This window comes from Botryllus schlosseri, chromosome 3 (genome assembly GCF_051294905.1).
Source record: "Botryllus schlosseri isolate E-star chromosome 3, Bs_hap1, whole genome shotgun sequence".
Taxonomy (NCBI): domain Eukaryota; kingdom Metazoa; phylum Chordata; class Ascidiacea; order Stolidobranchia; family Styelidae; genus Botryllus; species Botryllus schlosseri.
This window is the reverse complement of record NC_137238.1, coordinates 32,264,609-32,286,892: the sequence shown is the minus strand read 5'-3', so window position 1 is coordinate 32,286,892 and position 22,284 is coordinate 32,264,609. Positions and strand designations below refer to the sequence as shown.

Genomic DNA, 22,284 nt, shown 5'->3' with positions numbered 1-22,284 from the left:
CGCCCATGGACAATTAAACCTATATGTCTTTTGTAGGCTATATATAACGAAGTTTTCGGTGGTAATTTACTCTGAATACTCATTAGGGATATGCCCTACCACCACATCATCTACTGCAAAGCCATTTTTCTCCAGCGCCCCCCATACCGCCCCCCTGAGCCCAGCGCCCCCCATATCGCCCCCTGAGCGTTTCCGCCCCCTTCAAAATCGCCAGCGCCCCTTGGGGGGCGCTGGAGGCAAGGTTAAGAACCACTGGTTTAGGCCAACGAACCGACATCTTGAGCATGATGCCTATTGCAGATGCGATTGCACCTAGGCTAACGGTTATGTCATGCGCAACAGGTCTATTGGAGATGCGACTGATTACGCAAGCGATTATATCTTGCGCACATGGCCTCTTGTATATGCGATTGTTCGGGCCTGTCGTTGACGTGATGATTTGGCGAGAATTGCCGCGCGCGAGTGTCTATTACCGACCTCATTTCGCTCGCGTACAAACGGCAAACCGACTCAGCAGGAGATCGCGTGATGGTGCACACGGCTCTCGTTAATTAGCAACGCGCTTCCCTTAATTGGCAGCGCGTCACACTCTATAATACGAATTACTACCCGCGATGGCTGAAAGTGATGCGCGGTTGGAAACAAACACGAAGAAAGGTGTGATTTCAAGTTTTTTATCTAGGGAGATGTTTTTCAAGCGTGTTGTTCCCATGTATAATACGCACCCCCCGATTTTAGGGCAAAAAATCGTGTAAATTCTGCGGATTATACATGGAAAATTACGGTATATGCCTGAAATCTGCACCAGAAATCCAGCAAGTCACTTATAACCTTTACTGAAACTATAAAATCCACCAGCATTACCTCCACCAAAATAGTCTCTATTGCTTTACATTTGGATACTCGTATGGAATCCTCGTCGTAGGAGTCTTCACGAAGAGAACACATAATTGAGGCAAGAGGTTGATTCTCGTTATCTGGAAAGATATATAGATATTGATCGAGTAATTTTCCAATGTCTGCCAATAGGTATTTTATGGAAAGATATGCTTGCAACGAGCTGACTGTGAAACTAAGGTTAGGTATTTACGATCACAGTGTATACCGTATTTCAAGAGTTTCAAAAGACTTTTTCTTAATCTAATTGGCAACGTTTCTATGAGACTATCTTTAATAATTCTTTGCATGGCTGTTGGTAGGAATGTCTGCTCAAAGCTACGCTGCCATATCTTACATGTGCATGTGAAACAATCAAATCTAATACCAACGAAGTGATTAGTAAGTACACATTTGGTGTATGTCGATTGGAAATATATCCATTTTCTGGATAGGGCAACCACCAGGCTTCTCATTTCATCGCGATACGCACGAGGATCATATGGGTCGTGAATCCAAAATATGCCAGAACCGTAAGCAATGCATTGGTACATACTTGGGCATGTCTCTTCAGAGTACGAAACGATGCCAGGCTGCGTCGGAGGGAAAGTGTAATTTGCCACGGACTGCTCAATGCTGCAAGTGTCTGAAAACATGACAAGATATCGGGTACCAAATACAGATACAAGTCCCATGCGAACTCCGCTATTTCACAAACCCAGAGGTGTAGAATCGATAAGCTCGATTCCACACTGACATTCTGCAGATAATAGCGAACAAGAGTTGATATTAGGAACTGCTATTAGAACTTCAAATCGCTACCAATACGGGAGTGGTAATTTTGTATTGGCATTTTGGGTTTTCATTACCAGGTGACATACTGAGATCGAGCAATAATGCATATTACACAAAGTCTGCTCAAAGGTAATGTTATAGGACGAAAGGAAAGGACGTAGTTTATTTTTGTCCTGGATGTTTTTTGCGGCATATACACCGACTCATGATACACATACACACGATCTGTGGATATGCATACCATGCGTGCATGATGTGCATATGCCGCTGGACAAGGAAGTGCAGATATAGCCTTCACGGCTTTCTAAGTCATGCACCACCCCTCCATACTATCCCAGTAATGGATGAGCGCCAAGCAGGGAAGTCATGGATACCAGTGTTACTAATCCAGGTCTTTGGTCTGACCCGGCCGGGGATCGAACGCACGACCTACCGATCAAGAAGCAGGATGCTTCACCATTACGCAATTCAATGTCTTGGACACACCTTGCAGCTAATGCTTCACCAATAATGGAGTTTGCTAATAAATGGACTCAAATTTTTAGATCCTTTTTAAAATAAGATCGATTAGAAAGTTTGACATTTGACATGTCCCCAGTATTGTTTGGCATCGGTGGCGATAGATCATCACGGCAGACTATAAAAGCTAATGTAGGGTTACCATACGTCCTCTTTTAAGAGGATTTGTCCTATTTTTTGACGTTTTTGAAAGTGTCCTCGGAGGACGCCCTTTTGATTTCTTGTTTGAGATTTTGTCGTCTTTTTTGAGAATTTTGGTCATATTTATAGCAAAATTCGACTGAGATGTCGTAAATCAGCACCGAAGTGACGTTCCAGCGGGTATTTTAGTCAACCGACCACCATATGGGAGAAATTTACCATTTTTGAGAATTCACCTCCAGTTTAGCAAGTCTGACAATTCTGAAAAAGTGTTCTCTTTTCAGATTTCCAAAATATGGTAACCCTAAGCTAATGCCAATGTAAAAGTAAAATTAGTGAAGAGTCAATAAATGAATCTTAAAGAAGTAAGATACTATTCCAGCTGAGTATTAATTTCTCGTAGAAAAGTCCATCATGTCAAAGCAGCTTATAAACATACCCCTGTTGACATACTCCGTCGTTGTTTCATATGTAGTCGTAAGCTCCGACTTTCTGTTGGTGACTTCCATCTCATTCGACGTTAGAGTGTTTGTAACATTCCAGGATGAATTGAACGCAGTCGCAGTCGAAGATACAGCACTGAACACGAAAGTTGTTGTATTTGGCAGAGAGGTCGTATTGAAGACTGGAGTTGCCGTCCCATTTTGCGTTTCGATCGAGATCGTTTCATTTGAAATACCTGTAAAATAGTAGCAGGGACATGGTAATCAACCTGAAAATTCAACACAAAATTTCATCTTTCTTGCATTGAGGATAGAAGTAAATGTGAATATCGACAAATTCATTGCATGGTAAAATCCCACATGAACCGAGACACAAATTCAACACAAGAAATGCTATAGAGACCAGTGTTGGGATGACTCGAGTCATTACTTGACTCGAAGTCACCTTTTTCCTGCGACTTCGACTTGACTTGAGTCGTAGTTTCAGAAATGTGGATTGATTCGTGACTCGGAGCAACGAGTCAATTTCATGTCATCAAGTAATCGGTGTCGATAAAAACCACGGTATCTCGCATATGTTCGGATTCTTCTCAATACGCTGGAATGACCTGCGAGAGCGACCTATTTAATTCATTACTGAACCTCCATTGTTCTATCACAAATATAAATTGACCGTGAACGAAGTGATTATACCGTGTCCGTATGATGTCCTTAACTAGTAGGGAAGTAATATATTTATATTAGCAGAGAATCTATCTTTGCTCTAAAGATTGGTCATTGATAGGGCTGGGCACAATGACCCGAGTACTCGAATCTGAATCGAGTAATAATTCCAATGATTCGAGTCGAGTAGTAAAATACGATTTTTCGAGTACTGAAATTATACGCTTCTCAGCACTGAAAGTTAATTTATCAACGAGAATTATAGTTTCGATACTAATTTTCACTGTTGAAGCCACATAACCCTATTGCGGTATCGTAGCATACGAACATATGGTACAAAACTACGAAGGTTACTGGACGTAGTACATTTCCGAAGTCATGATCATCCCACAACATTGTCACCAAGTGGAATGAAATCGGTATGGTCGTAAAATACCCAAGCATATTTTATGATATGGATAACTGGCATTATATTCTATGTGGTGGCATTATAGAGATTGCACAATCTCTATAGTGGCATCAACGGTACATATTTGAACTTAGACATATCACATTCTGTTATGGCGTCATAATGAGTGATACTCGATTGCTCGAAGCATATTACGTGCTTCAGAATCGAATCACTCGGGTACTCGATTTTGCCCAGCCCTAGATTGATATTCGGTGCTCATCTTAATCAACCCCCCTGTATTATTTAAATTGAATTCGAATATATTTCATAAGTTTATATCACTCGACAACCATGGTCGCAGCGTTAAATTGTATCCCATGGATATGAAGTTTGGTGATGCATCATAGCAATTTGTTTCAACCATCTGAGACGGCGGGCATACATTACGTAATTTAGGAGCTCTACGCATGCGTGAGCTATATAACGTCTTTCTGTATGTTTAAACTCCATATCCGCTCCTCGATTTAAAAAGAAATGGCGAGTCAGTCTGTATATTTCAATCAATTAGCAAAATGCAATGACTTAATCATGCATCGTACTTCGGAAAAGACAACTTGACTCGAATTGTGACTTGACTCGTGACTTGACTTGACTCGAGATGACTTGTGACTCGAAGGTAGTCACTTGATCCCAACCACTGATAGAGACACGATGGAGTGTTAGAATAAAGGCACGTTGGAGACAGAAACCCTATCGGAATAACTGATGCAAAGAAATATTGAGATAGTAAATCAGGTTAGTTCTTATGGTTGGATCTAATCGATCGACAGATATATCGAGTATATACTGACCGATGAACATATAAAAGTTTGACATTTTGACTTGAAAAGCAAATCGGCTTCAAATTTCCCATCGTGCTGAAATCTTGCTGCAATTTGTATCGGGCGGCCGCAGGAAGCTTGGTATTGTAGATGATGGCATTGTATATACTATATTCGGATTTCAAGTCTGACAGTGTCTGAGGAATGCCAGGTATTTCTCACAGTTGCTATTTAGGACAATCCATCACGGTCTCCTGATTTATTTTCGAGACGTGATCAGGTCAGTAACTCAAGACCATAAAGGAATTTAATAACCTACCCCAATAGACCTACTATAATACTGAAGAAAGATAAAATAACATAAAGTGTCACCTTCATATTCGCATCGCTCTCCTGAAAATTGTGCCGTGCAAATGCATGATGGTTCCCAGTCTCTTATGATCGAACACGAACCATTATTGAGACAGTACGGCCCACCGTCAAAGTCACAGAGCAACTCACATCTGCATAAGATGTTGTATATTAATTAAAAACGTTGACACATTCTAAGGCAATTAGGTAGTATTATCATGGGAAGTAGTGGAGGATGCATATTGTTATTCAGATCGAGCCTATACATCAAGTTCCGGTATATGTTTAAGTCCCTCATGTTCCTGCTTTCTTTATGTGCAGATTTTCAACAATTAAAATCGTAATTTTTAAGTAGCCACTGTTATATTTATGCCCGTATCTAGCCGCGTGATAAAATTACTGTAAAAGAGTGCTACTTTCATGTGTCCTGTGCATTTAGTTTTTTCTTAAGTCATAAAGACCAAATCGATCAATCGTAGATCACATCCATCATTTTGAAATTGTCCCAATTACTGACAATCGCTTCTAGTGAGAGAATATGAAAAAGCTTGGAGTGAATAAGTGTAGCAATATTGATGTAGGCATATTGTTGTATCCAATTCTCAACCTTTATACCGAATAAAGCTTATACATGGATACGTGGAAGTTATGGGTTAGTGTGCCTCGGTTTTATGCTCATTATTTCTTTTGCACGGGATACTTTCATAAAGGTGATTGGCATCCGGATTGGATGAATGATGATAATGACGAAATGAAATCAGGTAATTGATTATTCGATTATCTGTTTGTGCTCGGTAAAGGATAGTCCGTGAGTCCAATCACGAGCCAGAATAGGAATTTACGTCATTTTGGTCACATCAAAGTGCATGACAGAGAAGCTACTTCGAAGTTAACTTACGCATAGCTTGGAGTCATAATTATCATTTTCAGATTTACTAGTGTAATTGTATAATTTCTGGTCGGCGTTGCAATGGTAAATTGGTAACTGCTAGTTATGAGCAATTTTTCTCCTTAACAATGGTGCTTCTAATTCCTTCAGCAGCAGGAAGTCAACATTTGCGTCTAATACCTCGTTCCAGGATTCGCTTTATCCTTGTCTCTGTATCCAATGTGACAGTTGCAAATAAACCCTGGATCACGATTGAAGCAGACTGCATTCTCATCGCAATTATTGTCCCCGGTTTTGCATTCGTCAACATCTATGAATCGAATGTGTAATTTAGTACTCAGTACCAAGTAATGTCATGCCTATATTGGCTTCATGGGGATAGACACCTTTACAAGTTATGTTAAAGAAATAATTTTGAATTGTGATTGTTCACCACAACTATTGATATGTATGCATATTAAAACTATTAAGGTTCAAATTTTGTTTTTGTCGGCTGCTACATTATTAAATCATACCATACCAAGAAACAGCTTGCATCAAAACACTTTCACTTACAAAAAAGTATTTCTAGGTAAAACAAATAATTGAATAGACATTACCTGATACAGCCATTGCCGAGATTCCGTATTGCGCTACCTCCTGTACGGAATTACTTTGAATAACGCTATTGAACTTTTTTGAAACTTGAATCGAGTCATCCGTGACGTTGTCTGGTAATTGCATTCGACCGGATCCAATGATACTTCCACAACGAAACTCTAATTGGTCGACTCCTATGATGGGGAGACTGAGGACGGCTCCAATAGATCCAATCTTAGCGATAATGGAAAACGTCATTATCAGGATATTGAAGTGTATGCACATGCACATACATGGAAGTACAATACTTACTATCAACTACATTTCAAATACAAATTTCTATTGAATCGAGTATTATTATTATTATTATTTGCACAACACAGTGGCGCTTATCGCCTTTTCAGGCTATGTGCGCCACGACAGTAACATGTGTAACATTTCATTGTCTTTGATTTTTCGTCATCTTCCGGGCGACTTTTCACGCTCGCACTCTTTCACCATCGTTCTCCCTCGATTTTCATGCGCCCGTATATCTTCGTCTGTGCTGCCGACTTTTTTGGCGCGGCTCACCAACATCTGGGCTTTTCGTACGACACTGCATATGCACTATGCAGTGAGGTCGGCGATGAGGAGCCCAGAAAAACCTCCGACACATAGAAGTTGGTCCGAACCGGGATTCGAACCACTACCATTGGTGTCGTGACGCTGGCGCTTAACCAACTGCGCCACTCGCTTCCCTATTGAATCGAGTTTAAAATACGAAAGCGTGGTCAGTAGGTGTTAGCGACAACAATCCACTTTTTTTCTTCAATGCATTGTATAAGTTGTCTGTCTCTACTTTCTCAGACAGTTGTTCATCTGAGTTATTATGTTTATGCTATGATGTTCAAATTCAAATTATTGAGGTTATTTCTTTTGAATTGAGTTCGATACATTTTGTATCTTAATTGGTCACAATTGCTGAATACCATTTTGAAAGTGAATGTATGTACGTCAAAATGTCCTCGTGGTAGCGTACATTTGACCATCTGATGCTTGTCGCAAAATCGCATTCATGTGTTTGCGGATTTATACCGGGTAGTTGACAAGGATACGTCCTGGTCAATTTCTTCAATCCTACTATTTGTATCAACTTGTTTGCTATTATTTCCACTATTCGAATTATACATAAACTAGTTTTGATGGGATGGGATATTATATATTTATATTTAACCGATAATACATCATGGACAAATGGTACGATGAAGCTTCAACTTGGCGTCATCGTTACAAAACTCCGGGGTTAAATACTTAAGTAGTGACTTCTAAGCTTTATTTCATGATAACCCGCCAAAATGGTTTTAGACAAACTAGAAGACATTTTGCCTTTACAACTTTATTCTTAGTCCACGACTGCTATTTAATAATATCATCATTATCAATATTAGCATTTTAACAAAATAATTTTCTGCTGAAATATTTGTTTTTAATTCGGTACGCAGCATTCTTTATTATGTTGTAGTTTCTTGCAGTTTTAATCAAATAGTATGATGCTATAAACCATAATATGTATGGCAGTGTCACTCACTATAGAGGTGAAAAGTTCGACGGCCTTCGTAAATTCTCCGCTTGTCCTGTTGCGTATCTCTTCGGTACAGGTTTCAACTGCCAAGGTCATCTCAAACTCCATCTGCGTGATGGCTGCGGAAATAAATCGATAAGCAAGGAAATATAGCTAGTCTTACATATCCACCTATAACGCTGTGCTGCGTTTGAATATTATTTTCGAAGGTCAAAGATGTTTTAACTGTTTCTGAATCAATTTGTGGCGCTGACGTCAGAAATGCAAGCAGTTTTTGTCAACCAGGTCAAGTTTTGTTGACATCACATATTCAATTATGCTAGCTTAGGTCATTATTGTACACAAAGAAACTAATTTCTGTGATAGCTTAATTGGTCATGCATGTCGTCCATTTTGCAAGATGGTATTTTTATTTGAATTCGTGGTTTCTGCAATGGCAGACGTTTTATATATTACAAAAATATAGCAACACAGTTGACATAAAGGCACTTAGAACTAACCAAGAAAGCATAATTTTGTCCAAGTGTGCCCAACCTAACAGATAAAGGTAGAGGTTAATATGTTACACCATAGGCGCCGAGTTACGGGTTGGTGGGGTGGCGCAGCGACCCCATGACACATTTATGGGGTGGCGGCCACCCCATACAATAAGATCAAACGGCCGCCGTCTACGATTTCAAATCATCAGCGCTGTCAATTAGCGAGTCCGTGATGGCGCGTAAATACCAATTATTTACCATTAACCGATACGCGCGCGAATAATGGAGAACTCAGCTTCGTCGGCGACGACGAACTTGTGCTTAAAACGCCCCAATTAATTGTAATCCGTGATTAGTAGTCAGACAATCGAAGGACCCTCGTTTACGACGTCGATTTCGACACGATTGCGCTGAGAAACACGATTTTCTCTATCGACCAGACGAGCGAATTTACATTCTACTTTAATTAAATAGTATTAGGCCTATGCGCCCATATTCGTTTACAAAATTCCGTGATAGTCTCTAATTGGAGGCTTGGAGCGCGAAATAGACCAGTGTGTTAGTGTATGCCCGCTGCCCGGTGCCCGCGAATTGAAAGCCATTCCTGCGCATATTCATTACTCTAACAAGGCTTTGACAACTTTTATCGGGAAATGCAACGATGCTGCTCAAACGTAATTATAATGAGCTAACAATTGTCGCGATGTCAGTCTCGGAAGTCGGAACCCCGTTGTGCTGTACGTAGGTGGTGGAATTACTGATTAGATGCGCGCATTCCTGTTTGCTATCATCTGTTGGTTACTAAGTCTTGTCTGCTTTATACACTCGTAATCCCTCAGTGTCACTTGTCAGTGTTTGATTTGATATTAATACTGCGCATCGTGCAGTGCATGGCGTTGAGTTACGTTGTCAAATATTGATGCAACACGAGATTCTCGGCGGCGCAAATTCTGAATTTGTCTGCTTAGTTTGAACGGGAACCTTCTATCTTCCGATAAACTTCATTGCTGGACGGACTCTATCGAGCGCAACGATATCACGTATCGAATTTTAAACCTTTGGGATTTGTATTTCTATTGTTAAGGTCGCGGCATGCGCCCATCTTGCCTTTGCTGCAATAGCACGTGTATAATTAAAAACGCACCATTTTTCGATCAAATTCGACTGGCTGATCGGAGCCTACGTAGGCCGTAGGCTTCGGGCTGATATTAAACTAGCGCGCTGTCGGTATTAAAACCCTAAGTGCGTAGCCAGGGAGTTTCTCATTCATAACTAGAAATCCCGTCCTTTTGAAATGCCAATTCACTAATTTGTATTATCGATGCTAAGTTATGCAAATTAGCGAAAATCAGTTGTATGCGAAATGGGTCATCGATATCACATGTGCAGTAGGTGCATTGTGCAGTTGTGCACTATCGTCTGTGGTTTGATTCAGCAAGTCCGCATGCAGGCCTACTACCGTCCGCAGAAACAATTTCGCCGAACAGTAACGATCTTTGAGTGTGACATTGTTTGTGTCTATGTATCTTTTTGATTAAAATTTATGCCGGCGTCCAAACAATTTGTTCTCGTTGCTATTGCCGAATCTGCGTGTTTTGGTGTAGCGGACCATGTAATTGTAACTATTGCGGGTGTGCGGCATGTCTGCAATTTCTTTATCAGCCCAACCTTGCCGGCCGATTGTACAGTCCGATAAAATTGACCACTACTATGTATCTCGCACAGGGTACTGATGCTGATTTCAGCAAACTAACGATCCTTATCAGATGTACACATTCGACCTCATCGGTAGAAACGTAGAATTCATCGCGCCATCTGAGAAACAGCATCTATCGCTATTTGACGACCAAATATACGTTCACCTTCTACAAATTAAATTCCATTATTTGCATCGATGAGGGCCGCAAGCCGCGTTTAAAATATTTTGTGAACCATTGTTGTCATAAATAGTTTCGGAGCGCAAAGCTGAACAGTGTTTTATTGTGTGCGCCTGCTATTTGGAATTTATTCCAGCGCCCATAATATTAATGCCATTATGCTTTGCGAACGTAATCGGGAAATGCAGTAATGCAGTCAAAATCGATGTTATAATCAGCAACAAATTGTCGCGATGCGAGCTACTCAATACCAAGTACAAACCCATTGTATTGGCGGCACAGGATAATTACTGATTGGCCAAGCGCGTTTTTAATCATCATTCTTATGTGCCTTTCGTGTTCCAGAATTGTTGCGCCGTGTTACTGCCCAGCCCAGCGATGAATGCCGAGCGCTCAGCCATCGATGACCTAATTTACAATGATCTCGGCGGGAGATCGCGTCGCGTTACACTGTGCGATATGGGTGCACAGACGAATCTCGCTAATTGGTCGTGGCCGCACGTAATACTGATAATATTAGCATCAGAATGGTCATTTCAAAAGAACGGGGTTTTGCGTTTCAAAAGGAGGGGGGATTTCGACACCCCCTGGCTACGCGCCGGCCGCCAACCCATGCAAAAATGAAAGTAGGCGCCTATGTGTTACACTATAGACAAGTAAACACTTGCCATCACAAATGTGCTTTAAATGCTAAATCCCTGCCAACATCAATGTACGAAGAGTGAAATGAAAACGAAGTGTTGAAAATAGCTTAACAAAGAAAGCGTTGTGCGGAATATGATGATATTCCGACGATAAATGCAACAACAATATAAGATACCAAGGATTAATGCCGACAAAAATGTCCCTTCAAAGATTTTCCTACGTGTGGGGAGTTATATGTTGATCCCTCTTTAAGCACCAACAGTAGGGTAGTTCAAAAATAACTTTTTTCAAATCTCACTCGCTTAGTGATAAAATTGTCAGTAGTAATTGTCAACAGTAATCTGCGGGGGAATTTAATTTGTTGCCAAATTGCCAAATTTCTCAAGTGCCCAGGTATAGTGTTTTATGAGACCAAGTTTAATGCGGAGAGGTTACGAAAGAATATTTTGCGGATCAACTAAGTAAGCAGATTTGACAGTTTTGAAAACGGTGTAAAACTTGTTCTGTGGGGCCAGCTAATTTGTGAGTAGTGGTGATCATCAGTCCTCAGGTTCCTCAGACACAAATATGGATGTTTAGTGTAACCGGCCGGCGATTCAAGAAGTATCGAAATCAACCACATATCCCATTTTTATTGGCTATACTGAAATCCCATTTTATTGGCTATACTGAAGAGGCTTCAAAAGGAATTGAATGTCTTCATAGCATTCAGTGAGCTTCACTGAATGTCCAATTGTCCAACAGCAACAGAACCAATGTCACTATTTAGTACTACTGCCTTCAAACTCTAATGCAGGGGTGTCAAACATACGACCGGCGGACCGCATCCGGCCCGCGAAGCAATTCTGAGAAGATTGAAAAATGCGTATGTTATCCATCACATTTCTAAAAAATGTTTTTTAGTAATAAATACTTTCAATAAATAGTCCTTCAAGACAGCACATGTCGAGTATGTATGTAGGCCACATTATAACCACCCGAATGCGGTGTTGTGTTGTCTAGTCACCATTAAGAGCAGTTCGCTGACATTGAAACCCAATTCCGAAAAGGCAAAAAAAATGCGAATGCATTTCACTGACCAAAAACTAGTTATTCACATAAGCGAAAACGCCAATGCGAAACCCTTATATGCAGGTTACATGAGACATAGAATAGAGGTCGCCAGCCTCGGGAGAACTCCAAATCGATATATAATAATATGAAGCGAAATCCAACGTCCGCGTTTACAGGTAAACCTTTTACATTCTTCACAACGTTGATGCCAATATATCGCAAAAACGAATGGATCATAGGACTGTGCCAACTTATATCATATCATTAGAACCACTGTTATATTGGTTTATTACTGTATTCAGCCGGCCAATCATCGTATTATTGTAAATTCCCCTGTTTGCGAATAAAGGTGCAGCTAGAATAGTACCCCTACGATCCGTAATATAACGTAATACAAATGAAAATCAAGAGCATGGAATTTTAGGCATTTTGGGATTGAAGAATTTTGATGCTGGCCGCGAGCGATCTGAAGTGTTGAATCCGGCCCGCGAGATCAGATGAGTTTGACACCCCTGCTCTAAAACGTTGGGTCCAAAAACAATCGCCGTTCTGCTGAACTGCAGACTATGCCCAGAGCTGATATTAATCCTGAAACATCTTGACAGCATACTATGGAAAGATCTTCGTCATAATTGGAATATTTTCTAAACTTTTCATAAAAATTTCATCGCTAAATCCTTTTTATGACGTCTCAAATCTCAATCGCATAACGCTGAAAACCCGGGTTTTCACTTTTCACAAATTCAAATGCAATTTGCCAAAACAATGGACCTGATTGAAGAAAACGGATAAAGGTTTTGGATTCTTCATCAAAAAGTACACTAAGAACCGTCAATAGGCTACTTTAGTAACCTCAAAATTACCGCAGCACAGTGTAATAGGTGAATGCAGGGAAATGAAAAAAGAAACCTAGTGTCGAAGTTGGACACCGATGCCAATACAATATAAAAGTCCATATGGTTCACTATATGTCTTCTGATTGCTATAGGGCAGGGGTTTGAAACATGCGGCCCGCGAGACCATTTGTGCGGCCCGCGATGGTAATTTGGATTTCGAATACTTGTCAAAATATTAAACTGCTAAGCATCTTTTCTCAATTTGAGAACTGGAAATTCGCTCTAAAACTACTCCAGAAGCCTGAAACTACTCATCAATCTTCAATATTACACCACTTTCAAAAGTTACCACGCAATGGAAAGTCAACTATACTGCGTTCCCATACTTGTTTATGATGGTAAAATATGGCCCGTTGATGACTCGTGAATGAAAATTGTGATTTGAACCTGGGCAAGACCTTTTGTAGAATTACTCGAACTCGGACTTGATGTGTGAAAATGAAAATGACTCTAGCTGAGTCGCGTCAAACGTTACAATCAGAGAACTTATTGTGACTCGGAACGCCGTGGCTTGGTACAACCACAGACACAACAAACTATCAAACTGGCATGGGTAATGGTAATATATCAAAAGGTCTTATAGTTTGTGATGTGTAGCGTATTTAGAAATCTTGATGTGTAGTTAGTTACATCCTGTGTCATCTTGGGTATATTTATCCTGGTTATTATCGCTAATTAAATGCGGCGAGTATAAAGTCTCTTCATAATATACGCTGCACAGCTGTAACACCAATGAATACCAGTGAAACAATGTACATTTCTATTGCTATGGCAGAGTAATCTATATATTCAATTTGTTATAGATCTGTTCCAATATTCGAAGGTAAATCTAACGCCGATTTAATTTGACTTTGGTAATGACATGATCATGTAATAGCCTATAGTTATCGGGAGTATGTCCGAAACCCGGATTACGCTGCACTGCTCCAATGATCTGATATCAAATCAATCTTTTTTAAATTCTAAAATATTCTACCTATAATTGTGACACTACGCCAAATGCCCGCTATTAGCAACAAAATTTTAGCGTGACAGCTTTTACGATGTCCTGAAGCAGGTGTAGCCTACTCTTACATGGTGTCTACATCTAAATATACAACTACTATGCCAAGTATAGCAACAATTTAATTCAAGTATCTTGAATTAATCTTTTTTTCATGCTAGGCGTGAATTCACAATAGTGAATCACATTTTCACGCTATGTGGGGAATGTCAGTCTGCAAGGTTCCGTCAAATAAGGTCTACTTGAAAATAGATTGAATCCCTCGGTATTGGTGCTGCGGCCCGCGGCGCAATCAAAAAAGCAGGAAATGGGCCCGTGAGCATTTGAGTTTGAGACCTCTGCTATATGGCCATATTCGGTACACCGCAGTCAAATTTCATTTATTGTATCAGTGGGAGAAGATGGGAAATATACATTGAATAACAATCATACCTGGTTCAGGAGCTTCATCTTCTGTCGTGGCTGATGTTTGGTTGAAAACACTATACATTGTTGTGATTGGTAAAGACGTTGACATAGTAGTGACAGTTGACTGTGCTACTGATGATGTGATGGTGGTAGAAGTTTGTGAATCTGTTGTAGATGCCAGGTTAGTAGTGGTCAAGATTACAGTTGTCGAAGTTGCCGTGTATTTTGTTGTTCTTTCAGTGGTGGTGGTGGCAGGAGTCGTAGAAACGCCTTCAGGCGTGGATGTTATAGGAATAGTACTCTCACTGGTTGATTTCATGGTAGGGATAGTAGTAGATTCTAGTTCTGCCGTTGGAATAGTCACAGGCGCAGATGTTCCCTGCGTAACTGATGTCAGGGTGGATTCACGAATAGTATCTGTAGCGGTTGATTCCTTCAGGTTGGCTGTGGTTGATTGTAAACTGATGACAGTGGTTGATTCATCCGATTCGGTTGCTAGAACAATAAATACCGCTATTGTTGTCAATCTCGATGAAGTAATATCCGCTTCACTTTCAGTGGGCGTTGTTACAACAGGTATGTTTTGGTGGTGAACGGAGCCGTTGTTTCTATTGTAGCAGGGAGTGTGTTATTCGGTGAGGTCATATAATGATGTTCTCGTAACAATAACTTTAGTAGCATCACCGAGATTGCCTAAAACTCGTTCAGGATGAGTGGTTTCAAATGTAGTCGTTTCAACACCGGTGATAACAGTGGAAAAATGAGTGGTGGGATCAGAAATGTTCGTTGTCTCGTAAACAGGGACTTTAGTGTCAATGGCGGCGGTGGGTTTTTCGGCCGTAACGAAGATAGTAGTTGAACCAGGTTCTATAGAAGCTGCATCATACATAAATGAATTTGAAAATGTGGCGAAGAAGGTGGTGGAAATATCTTCGACATAGGAAAGAGAAAACTGTCCGTAGTTCAAATTCCGTCCACCCTGCATTGCGCCATGTTATCATGAATATAATGTAGACTGAAAACTATACCATATTTTAGGCTCGTGGCAATGGAGATGTCATCGTTCATTAGAGTATAGCTTCTCGACCTCGCCGTTGTCAATAACATTCCCACTACCAGCTCTGCATATTGTTTTCGTGAATTCGGTGATTTCAATATCTTTGTGACAACATCAAAACTTAATAGAAGGTACCTAGTCAGCGGACAATGGTGTTAGCTATGGAGAAGAAACAGCAACGATTTCTAGCTCAGCACAAATCAAATACCACAAATGTATTCAGAACTATCAATACTTGTACAAATAAAAGAAAATCAAAATACATCATAAGGCTAATCTGCCACTCCTGTCCCACTATACGTGAATACAGTTTATGTTTCCAATACTTACATGACCAGTCATCGATTCAATATAATCCGTAGTTTTGGATAGTTTAAGAATTAATCAACATTCAACAGTGTCAGTCACCTGTACAATTAATGCCATCTCCACTAAATCCGAAGTCACATCCACATATGTAGAATCCTTCCCCATTGACGCAAGATGCATTCAAGTGGCAATTATGTGACTCAGAGCACTCGTCGATATCTGCAGCCCATACCAAAATTTAGATTATATTTAGATATAAAGTATCAGAAGATGCTTGGTTAAAATTCAGGACGGTAGTGATTCAACCCCCTTCCCCGCATGGAGGAGATTTTGTCGAAGAAGGAGACGAAAATATCAAAACGTTCAGTGAATTTTGCTGATAGAAAAGCGACTCAATGCTAGCAACTCATTCTAGCAAGGGATAGGTAAAAAGGAAGGTTAGCAACCCCTGGACTAAACCCTTTTCAAATTGAAAAGATTGGATTTATGTTTTAGCCAAGGTTTTCCCGCTTCACGTGATGCAAGACAGTATAATTGCAGGCAATTTAATGCATAACAAACCTTGACATAGTTTTCCATCCCCACTATAACCGATGTTACATTCACACACGTAGGATCCGATATGGTCGGAACATATTGCATTAAAATGGCAATCATTAACAATTTCGACGCATTCATCAATATCCGTACACGATTCTCCGTTTCCTGTATATCCAATATCACATTCACAAAAGAAAGATCCATCAGTGTTGAGGCAATTTGCGTTGATGTCACAGAGTTGATACCCCTCCAAACATTCATCAACATCTAGAATGGTGAATATTCAAAATTTGAATATTTAACACTGGGATGAATCTTAACTAAACTGACTTACAACTATTCCATACAATATGTCATAAGCATAAACTATCATTATTAAAGAATGATTACGTCATTTACAACTAACCTGAACATAATTCCCCGTTTCCTGTAAATCCAACGTCACATACACAGACAAAGAATCCGTCATTGTTAATGCAGGTGGCATTGGAGTTACAATTATGTAGATTGTTTGAGCATTCATTGATATCTGTAGAAATCAGGATACGTACGCAATGAAATGTGTATTACAAACTCCTATGGTCAATAGTCATTTATGATACCTGTACAAGATTTCCCATTTCCAGAATATCCGGTGTCGCATTCACAAATGTAATATCCGTCATCGTTGGTACATGTGGCATTAGAATGGCATTCATGAAATTCATCGACGCATTCATCGATATCGTCACACGATTCCCCATCTCCGGTATATCCGGCACCACATTCGCAAAGGAACGAGCCCTCAGTGTTCGTGCATGTGGCGTTGTAATGACAGATAAGATGTGCTTCCGAACATTCATCCACATCTAAGATATGTCGTGAAAAATACTTTAAATATTCAGAAAGGTATTCCGAGGAATACATTTTACGATATTCAAAAATATTTCAAAGATTTGCGTTCTCGTTCTCATTTTAAATTTACCATCGCAGGATTCCCCACTTCCCGCAAATCCGGGATCGCATTCGCAAATAAAGAAGCCATCGTTGTTGATGCAGGTGGCATACAAATGGCAATTGTGTATATTGTTGAAACATTCATTGATATCTGAAGCAATCGGGATATCGAATGAGGTACATGCCTTCATTAGATATTCATATATGGTCCTTTATAATACCTGTACACGATTTCCCGTTTCCAGAATACCCAGTGTCGCATTCGCAATTGTAAGAACCTTCATGATTGTAACATGTTGCATTAGTATGGCATTGTTGAATACCTTCGACACATTCGTCAATGTCTGTACACGATTCGCCATTTTCAGTAAAACCCACGTCACAATCGCAGCGAAACGAGCCATCCGTGTTGCCGCAAGTTGCGTTAGAATAACAGTTACGAATTTCTTCTTTACACTCGTCTACATCTAAAAGAAGTTGAGAAAATATGATTTATAATGGCACATACAAATTCTTCAACAGAAAATACCATCAAACATTAAATAATATTTTGATGTATTGTTATAACGAAACATTTACGTCATTTACAACAATTTACCATCACATGAGTCCCCATTTCCAATGAACCCGAGGGCATATGCAATGACAATGAATCCATTGATGCAGGTGGCATTAGAATTATTAGAATGACAATCATGTATATTGTTGTAACATTCATTGATATCTGAAGAAATTAGGATGTAGAACAGGGGTGGGCAATTAATGAGAAGCAGAAAATAAGTTGGCGGGCCGAGTCAAATAATTTAGCCGTATTCTCCAGCGTATTTACTTTATTTGTAAATTGACACTGGTAATAAACGCTGCTGTGTTGATGTGTTGCTGTGTTGATATTAGGGAATGAGAAAATGAGGTTTAATTACCAAAAAACTATTTTTTTATTTGCCGTCACATTTCGAAACAATGTAAAACATGATACATTTTAAACTGTATTTAAACCCCTATCCGCGTTTTCCTATCAAAAGACTAAAATGTATTCGAGATACTACAAAGCTTATTGTCTTCGTCGCTCCCTTCGGAGCAGTGTGCGGCTTTGCTAAATAGTTTTGTTGTTATTCGGAAATTCACCCTCCTTTGACCGAGTGTATGTGTTCGTATTTTTGTCATAAGACTCACTTAAATTATACTCCATAAACACGGCGACCTGCTCGGCTCTAACTACTACAAAGACAGTTCCCTGACTCCTATAAACAAATGTTTAGTCCTCCTAACCTTCTTCGAATTTCAGCTTTTGGCTTTCTTTTTTTGACATGCTAGTTCATACTTATGGGTGATGATGACCAGGGACGTAACAGCACTTCGTCAGCCCCCTAAAAACGTTGGTCTTGCCCCCCATATGATGATAAACAAAAGTTCTGGAGGATGAGGCTCCCAGACCCCACTCAGGCTATACACTGTTTACCGCTACTTATCATCTACGTTGGGGGCGTTTGCTGAGTCAGCTTTTCTCGTCTAAACGCGCGAGGCGCGAAATATTTATATAATTCATGATCGAATTGGTCAATATGATCGGGAATTACATATATATTGCTATCAATTTCTATCCTCTCTCTGCTCACGTAATCAGATTTACAGGTAGAGCTGAGTGAGGTGTGTTTGAAAAGGTAGGACCTCTCTATAATAATAAAACATCTTCGGGCGTATACCCGTTGGCAGGAACGAGACAGCACTTCGTCAGGCCCCAAAAAACTGGATTCTGCGGCTCCCATAGGGTGATAAACCCACCCCCAATCACGTTGTTCGCTTTTGCCAGGAATTTAGCCGTACTGCCCAGCGAGCCGGCGCGAGGCGCAAAAACATAGTAAAATCGGTCAATAGGATCGGGAATTGCATATCTATCGCTAAAAATTTCTTGTCCTCTCAGCTCACATAATCAGAATTACCGGTAGAGCTGAGTGAGATGACTTGGAAACTGTAGGGCCTGTTGGCATGACTCTGTAACATGATGTTATTCCATGACCTCCTGTCTGCTATATCAAAAAATATAGAATCGCCCAGACGTAGGCCACTAAACTTTAAGACGAACGCGATTTCAAATTGGTATTTCTTCACTGGCATATAATTTTTCCATGCGGGATGGTATGTCTTGTGAGATTCAGAATGCCAAGATATTCGGCGTCAGTTATTTAGGCACCTATGGACAATCAAACCTATATGTATTTTGTATATATAACGAAGTTTTCGTTCAGCATTAGGGCAATCCTTTTCGGCAAAAGGTTTTCTCGCTGGCGATCGTGCTGGCACACTTTTTGGAGTGGCATGTTACATGGCCTAAAACTTTATATGTCTCGGTGCATCGTGGCGTGGTAATGACCAACGCCGATATGCCCATTTCTATAAATCTTGCGTATTTTTCCTTGGGGAAAGAGTACCCTAAAATAAAGACATTTGGCAACTTGAAATCGCGCCGACCGCAAAAAAAAATTGGAAAAAGTTGCATGAATTTTCCAAAACGCTCTGTAATTTATGATAATTTACGAAATAATTTCGGACCCTCCAATTGGGAGGTTTGCGGTGGGGCAGATATGGTACTCATGATGACTAATATTAGTCGTGGGCACCTTTACGAATTAGGGATTTTGAAACGTAGTAACACTTTGAAGCACAGACCGTGTAATGCGTAATGTGACAATGGCAAAAGAGAAGGTTTGGTGGCTTCTTGTGACTTCATTTGTTACGGCGAAATTTGCTACATTGACTTGATATTGAATCTGGATTACGTATGCGATATAAGTAGGCTGCTTAATCGCGTCTTATTATCGAACAGGCTTGCAAGTAAACGAATTTTGGGTTCAGTTTAGGTTACAGTCCACTCAGCAACAGTGGAAAGTAGGTTTTATGTTTTGAATTCAAAGTAACCGTTCGCGGGCCACTCAGAATAGCTCTGCGGGCTGCATTTGACTCGAGGGCCGCACTTTGCCCAGTTCTGATATATAATGAAACATATATTATATATAGGCTACGTAAATGCTCATTTATGATACCTGTACATGATTTCCCGTTTCCGGAATATCCAGTGTCGCATTCACAAATGTAAGAACCTTCATTATTGGAACACGTTGCATTGAAGTGGCATTCGTGAAAATCTTCCACGCATTCGTCAATGTCTGTACACGATTCACCATCTCCGGCATAACCAGCCATACATTCACAAAGAAATGAGCCATCGGTGTTGCCACAAGTTGCGTTGTAGTGACAGGTATGAAGTCCCTCGGAACATTCGTCCATATCTAAAATAAGCCGAGATTTACAATATGAATATTGTCACATGCATATACCAAAAACATATATGTTGATGAATTGTTATTACGATTTAAAAATTATATCCCGAGGTCACATAGGATAAAATTCAGAATCTACACCGTTCTACCTGCGGCTTGAGATTCTTATTCCTTAGACTTGACAAAGACCAGTCCAACACACACAGCAGAGTATATAACAGCGTACCTGTTCAAACAGCGAGCGACGTCTTGAAACACTAAAACCGAACCACGAGGTGAGCACATTCGCCAGAGATTATACCCGGAATTATCAACACATAACTTCACGCATTCAATATTCCTTAATACAATAGTTCTCAACCTTTTTGGCTGCGCGGACCCCTTTTCACCATGACGGACCTTCGCGGACCCCCGCAAGTTTTAATTCAAATATGGCTCAATTATGGTGCGACCGTCATCTTTCTTGTGCAAATATGAACTGTAGGCTTGTGATAAACAGTAACAAAATGTCTTTTCTTGAAAATAACATCATACTATTTATGTAGAAATTGGGTAGGCTTTTATTATTTCGAAGCTAATTTTGCAGCTGTGGTGTTGAAAGTCCGCGTCTTCGACTTGATATCAACGAGTGCCGAAAATTTCTTTCCACAAAGGTAGATGGAGGCTAATGCAATATTAATGAGTAACGCTTCCGTCGACACTTTTGGTGTGGTCGCAACATTTATGGAACCATAATGAAGAAACATATTTTTCATGAACATATCACGTCCAGCCTACTCATATTTATCTAGCATATCATCTTGAAGTTATTCTGGAATAGTGGTTATGTTATTATTATTATTCTTTATTCACAGTAAAACTGGAAAATGCACACATAATCTGAGGAGCAACCTGCCCTCAAAGGAAAATGGCGAGATTGGAGTAAATTTTCAAAATTTCCGTAATACAGCCAAATTATTATTTCTACGCAATGCATGGAGAAGTCAGATTACAGAATTGCAGTAGACGAAGAATCGGCAAGGGGTACAGAGCAGAGGTAGAGATGATTGAAAATGAAGAATCGAAATTACATAAAGTATACTGTGATTCACAAGTGTAATTTTAGTCCACTGGTGCATTCAAGGCCTTCCGAAGAATATTCACACTGCACAGTGCCCAATAACGTGATCTTCTGGATCGTGTCGAATCGAACGTTACCCGAAATCTACCCGAAATCTGTTGGATATGTCTCGTGAGTTTTGCGAAAATGAATCCTTCGCTTGCCGGTTTCAGGCCAGAGTTGGATAGCCAGGTCCATGAAAGCTTGTTTACGTGGGGATGTGAAGTCAACTTCTTGTGATGTATATGAAGAGGCATCGGTTCCAATATCGTTTCTCTCATTTTGAGTGTTGCATTTTTGTATTGCACTCGTTCTGCTTTTGCTATTGTTGTGGGTTTGGCAACAGTGTTTTCAGCATTGTATAGATTAGCTGTTTCGATGTTGACTCCTCTGACGTAACGTAGGCTACTTGTCGTGTGGATAGCTGAGAGATTTTGTTTTGCGCTGTTTGTCTTCCTGTGCAATGAGTTTGCAGTAAATGTTATCGCTGTTGTTAATGTACTGTGACAAGCCAATGATTTTTGTTTTGAAAGTTTGTTCAATTTCCTATAGTTATCGACCACCTTTTTTCTGGGGATGTACAAGTCCTTGTGTATTAGATTTTGGGTGATGCATGTGGTGCATTGTCATCAGTTTTCTCGTCTTTGTGTTCAATTTTCTTATTTCATCTTTGCA

General features: G+C 40.1%; 1 protein-coding gene across 1 annotated transcript in view; it reads right to left on the bottom strand.

Annotated features, from left to right (window-relative positions):
• The window catches only part of LOC145435019 (uncharacterized), a 59,377-nt gene that overhangs the window by 20,755 nt on the left and 16,338 nt on the right, over positions 1 to 22,284 (bottom strand). Inside the window, exons 2-16 of the mRNA XM_080312284.1 lie at positions 20,274 to 20,519; positions 17,454 to 17,699; positions 17,261 to 17,383; positions 16,899 to 17,144; positions 16,703 to 16,825; positions 16,318 to 16,563; positions 15,856 to 15,975; positions 14,415 to 14,885; positions 8,036 to 8,148; positions 6,489 to 6,702; positions 6,070 to 6,199; positions 5,022 to 5,152; positions 2,771 to 3,010; positions 1,433 to 1,522; positions 865 to 977 (exon numbers count right to left, since the gene is read on the bottom strand). Of these exons, the coding sequence (XP_080168410.1) occupies positions 865 to 977; positions 1,433 to 1,522; positions 2,771 to 3,010; positions 5,022 to 5,152; positions 6,070 to 6,199; positions 6,489 to 6,702; positions 8,036 to 8,148; positions 14,415 to 14,885; positions 15,856 to 15,975; positions 16,318 to 16,563; positions 16,703 to 16,825; positions 16,899 to 17,144; positions 17,261 to 17,383; positions 17,454 to 17,699; positions 20,274 to 20,517 (2,850 nt within the window). The 5' untranslated portion in view covers positions 20,518 to 20,519. The remainder of the gene's footprint in view (positions 1 to 864; positions 978 to 1,432; positions 1,523 to 2,770; positions 3,011 to 5,021; positions 5,153 to 6,069; positions 6,200 to 6,488; positions 6,703 to 8,035; positions 8,149 to 14,414; positions 14,886 to 15,855; positions 15,976 to 16,317; positions 16,564 to 16,702; positions 16,826 to 16,898; positions 17,145 to 17,260; positions 17,384 to 17,453; positions 17,700 to 20,273; positions 20,520 to 22,284) is intronic.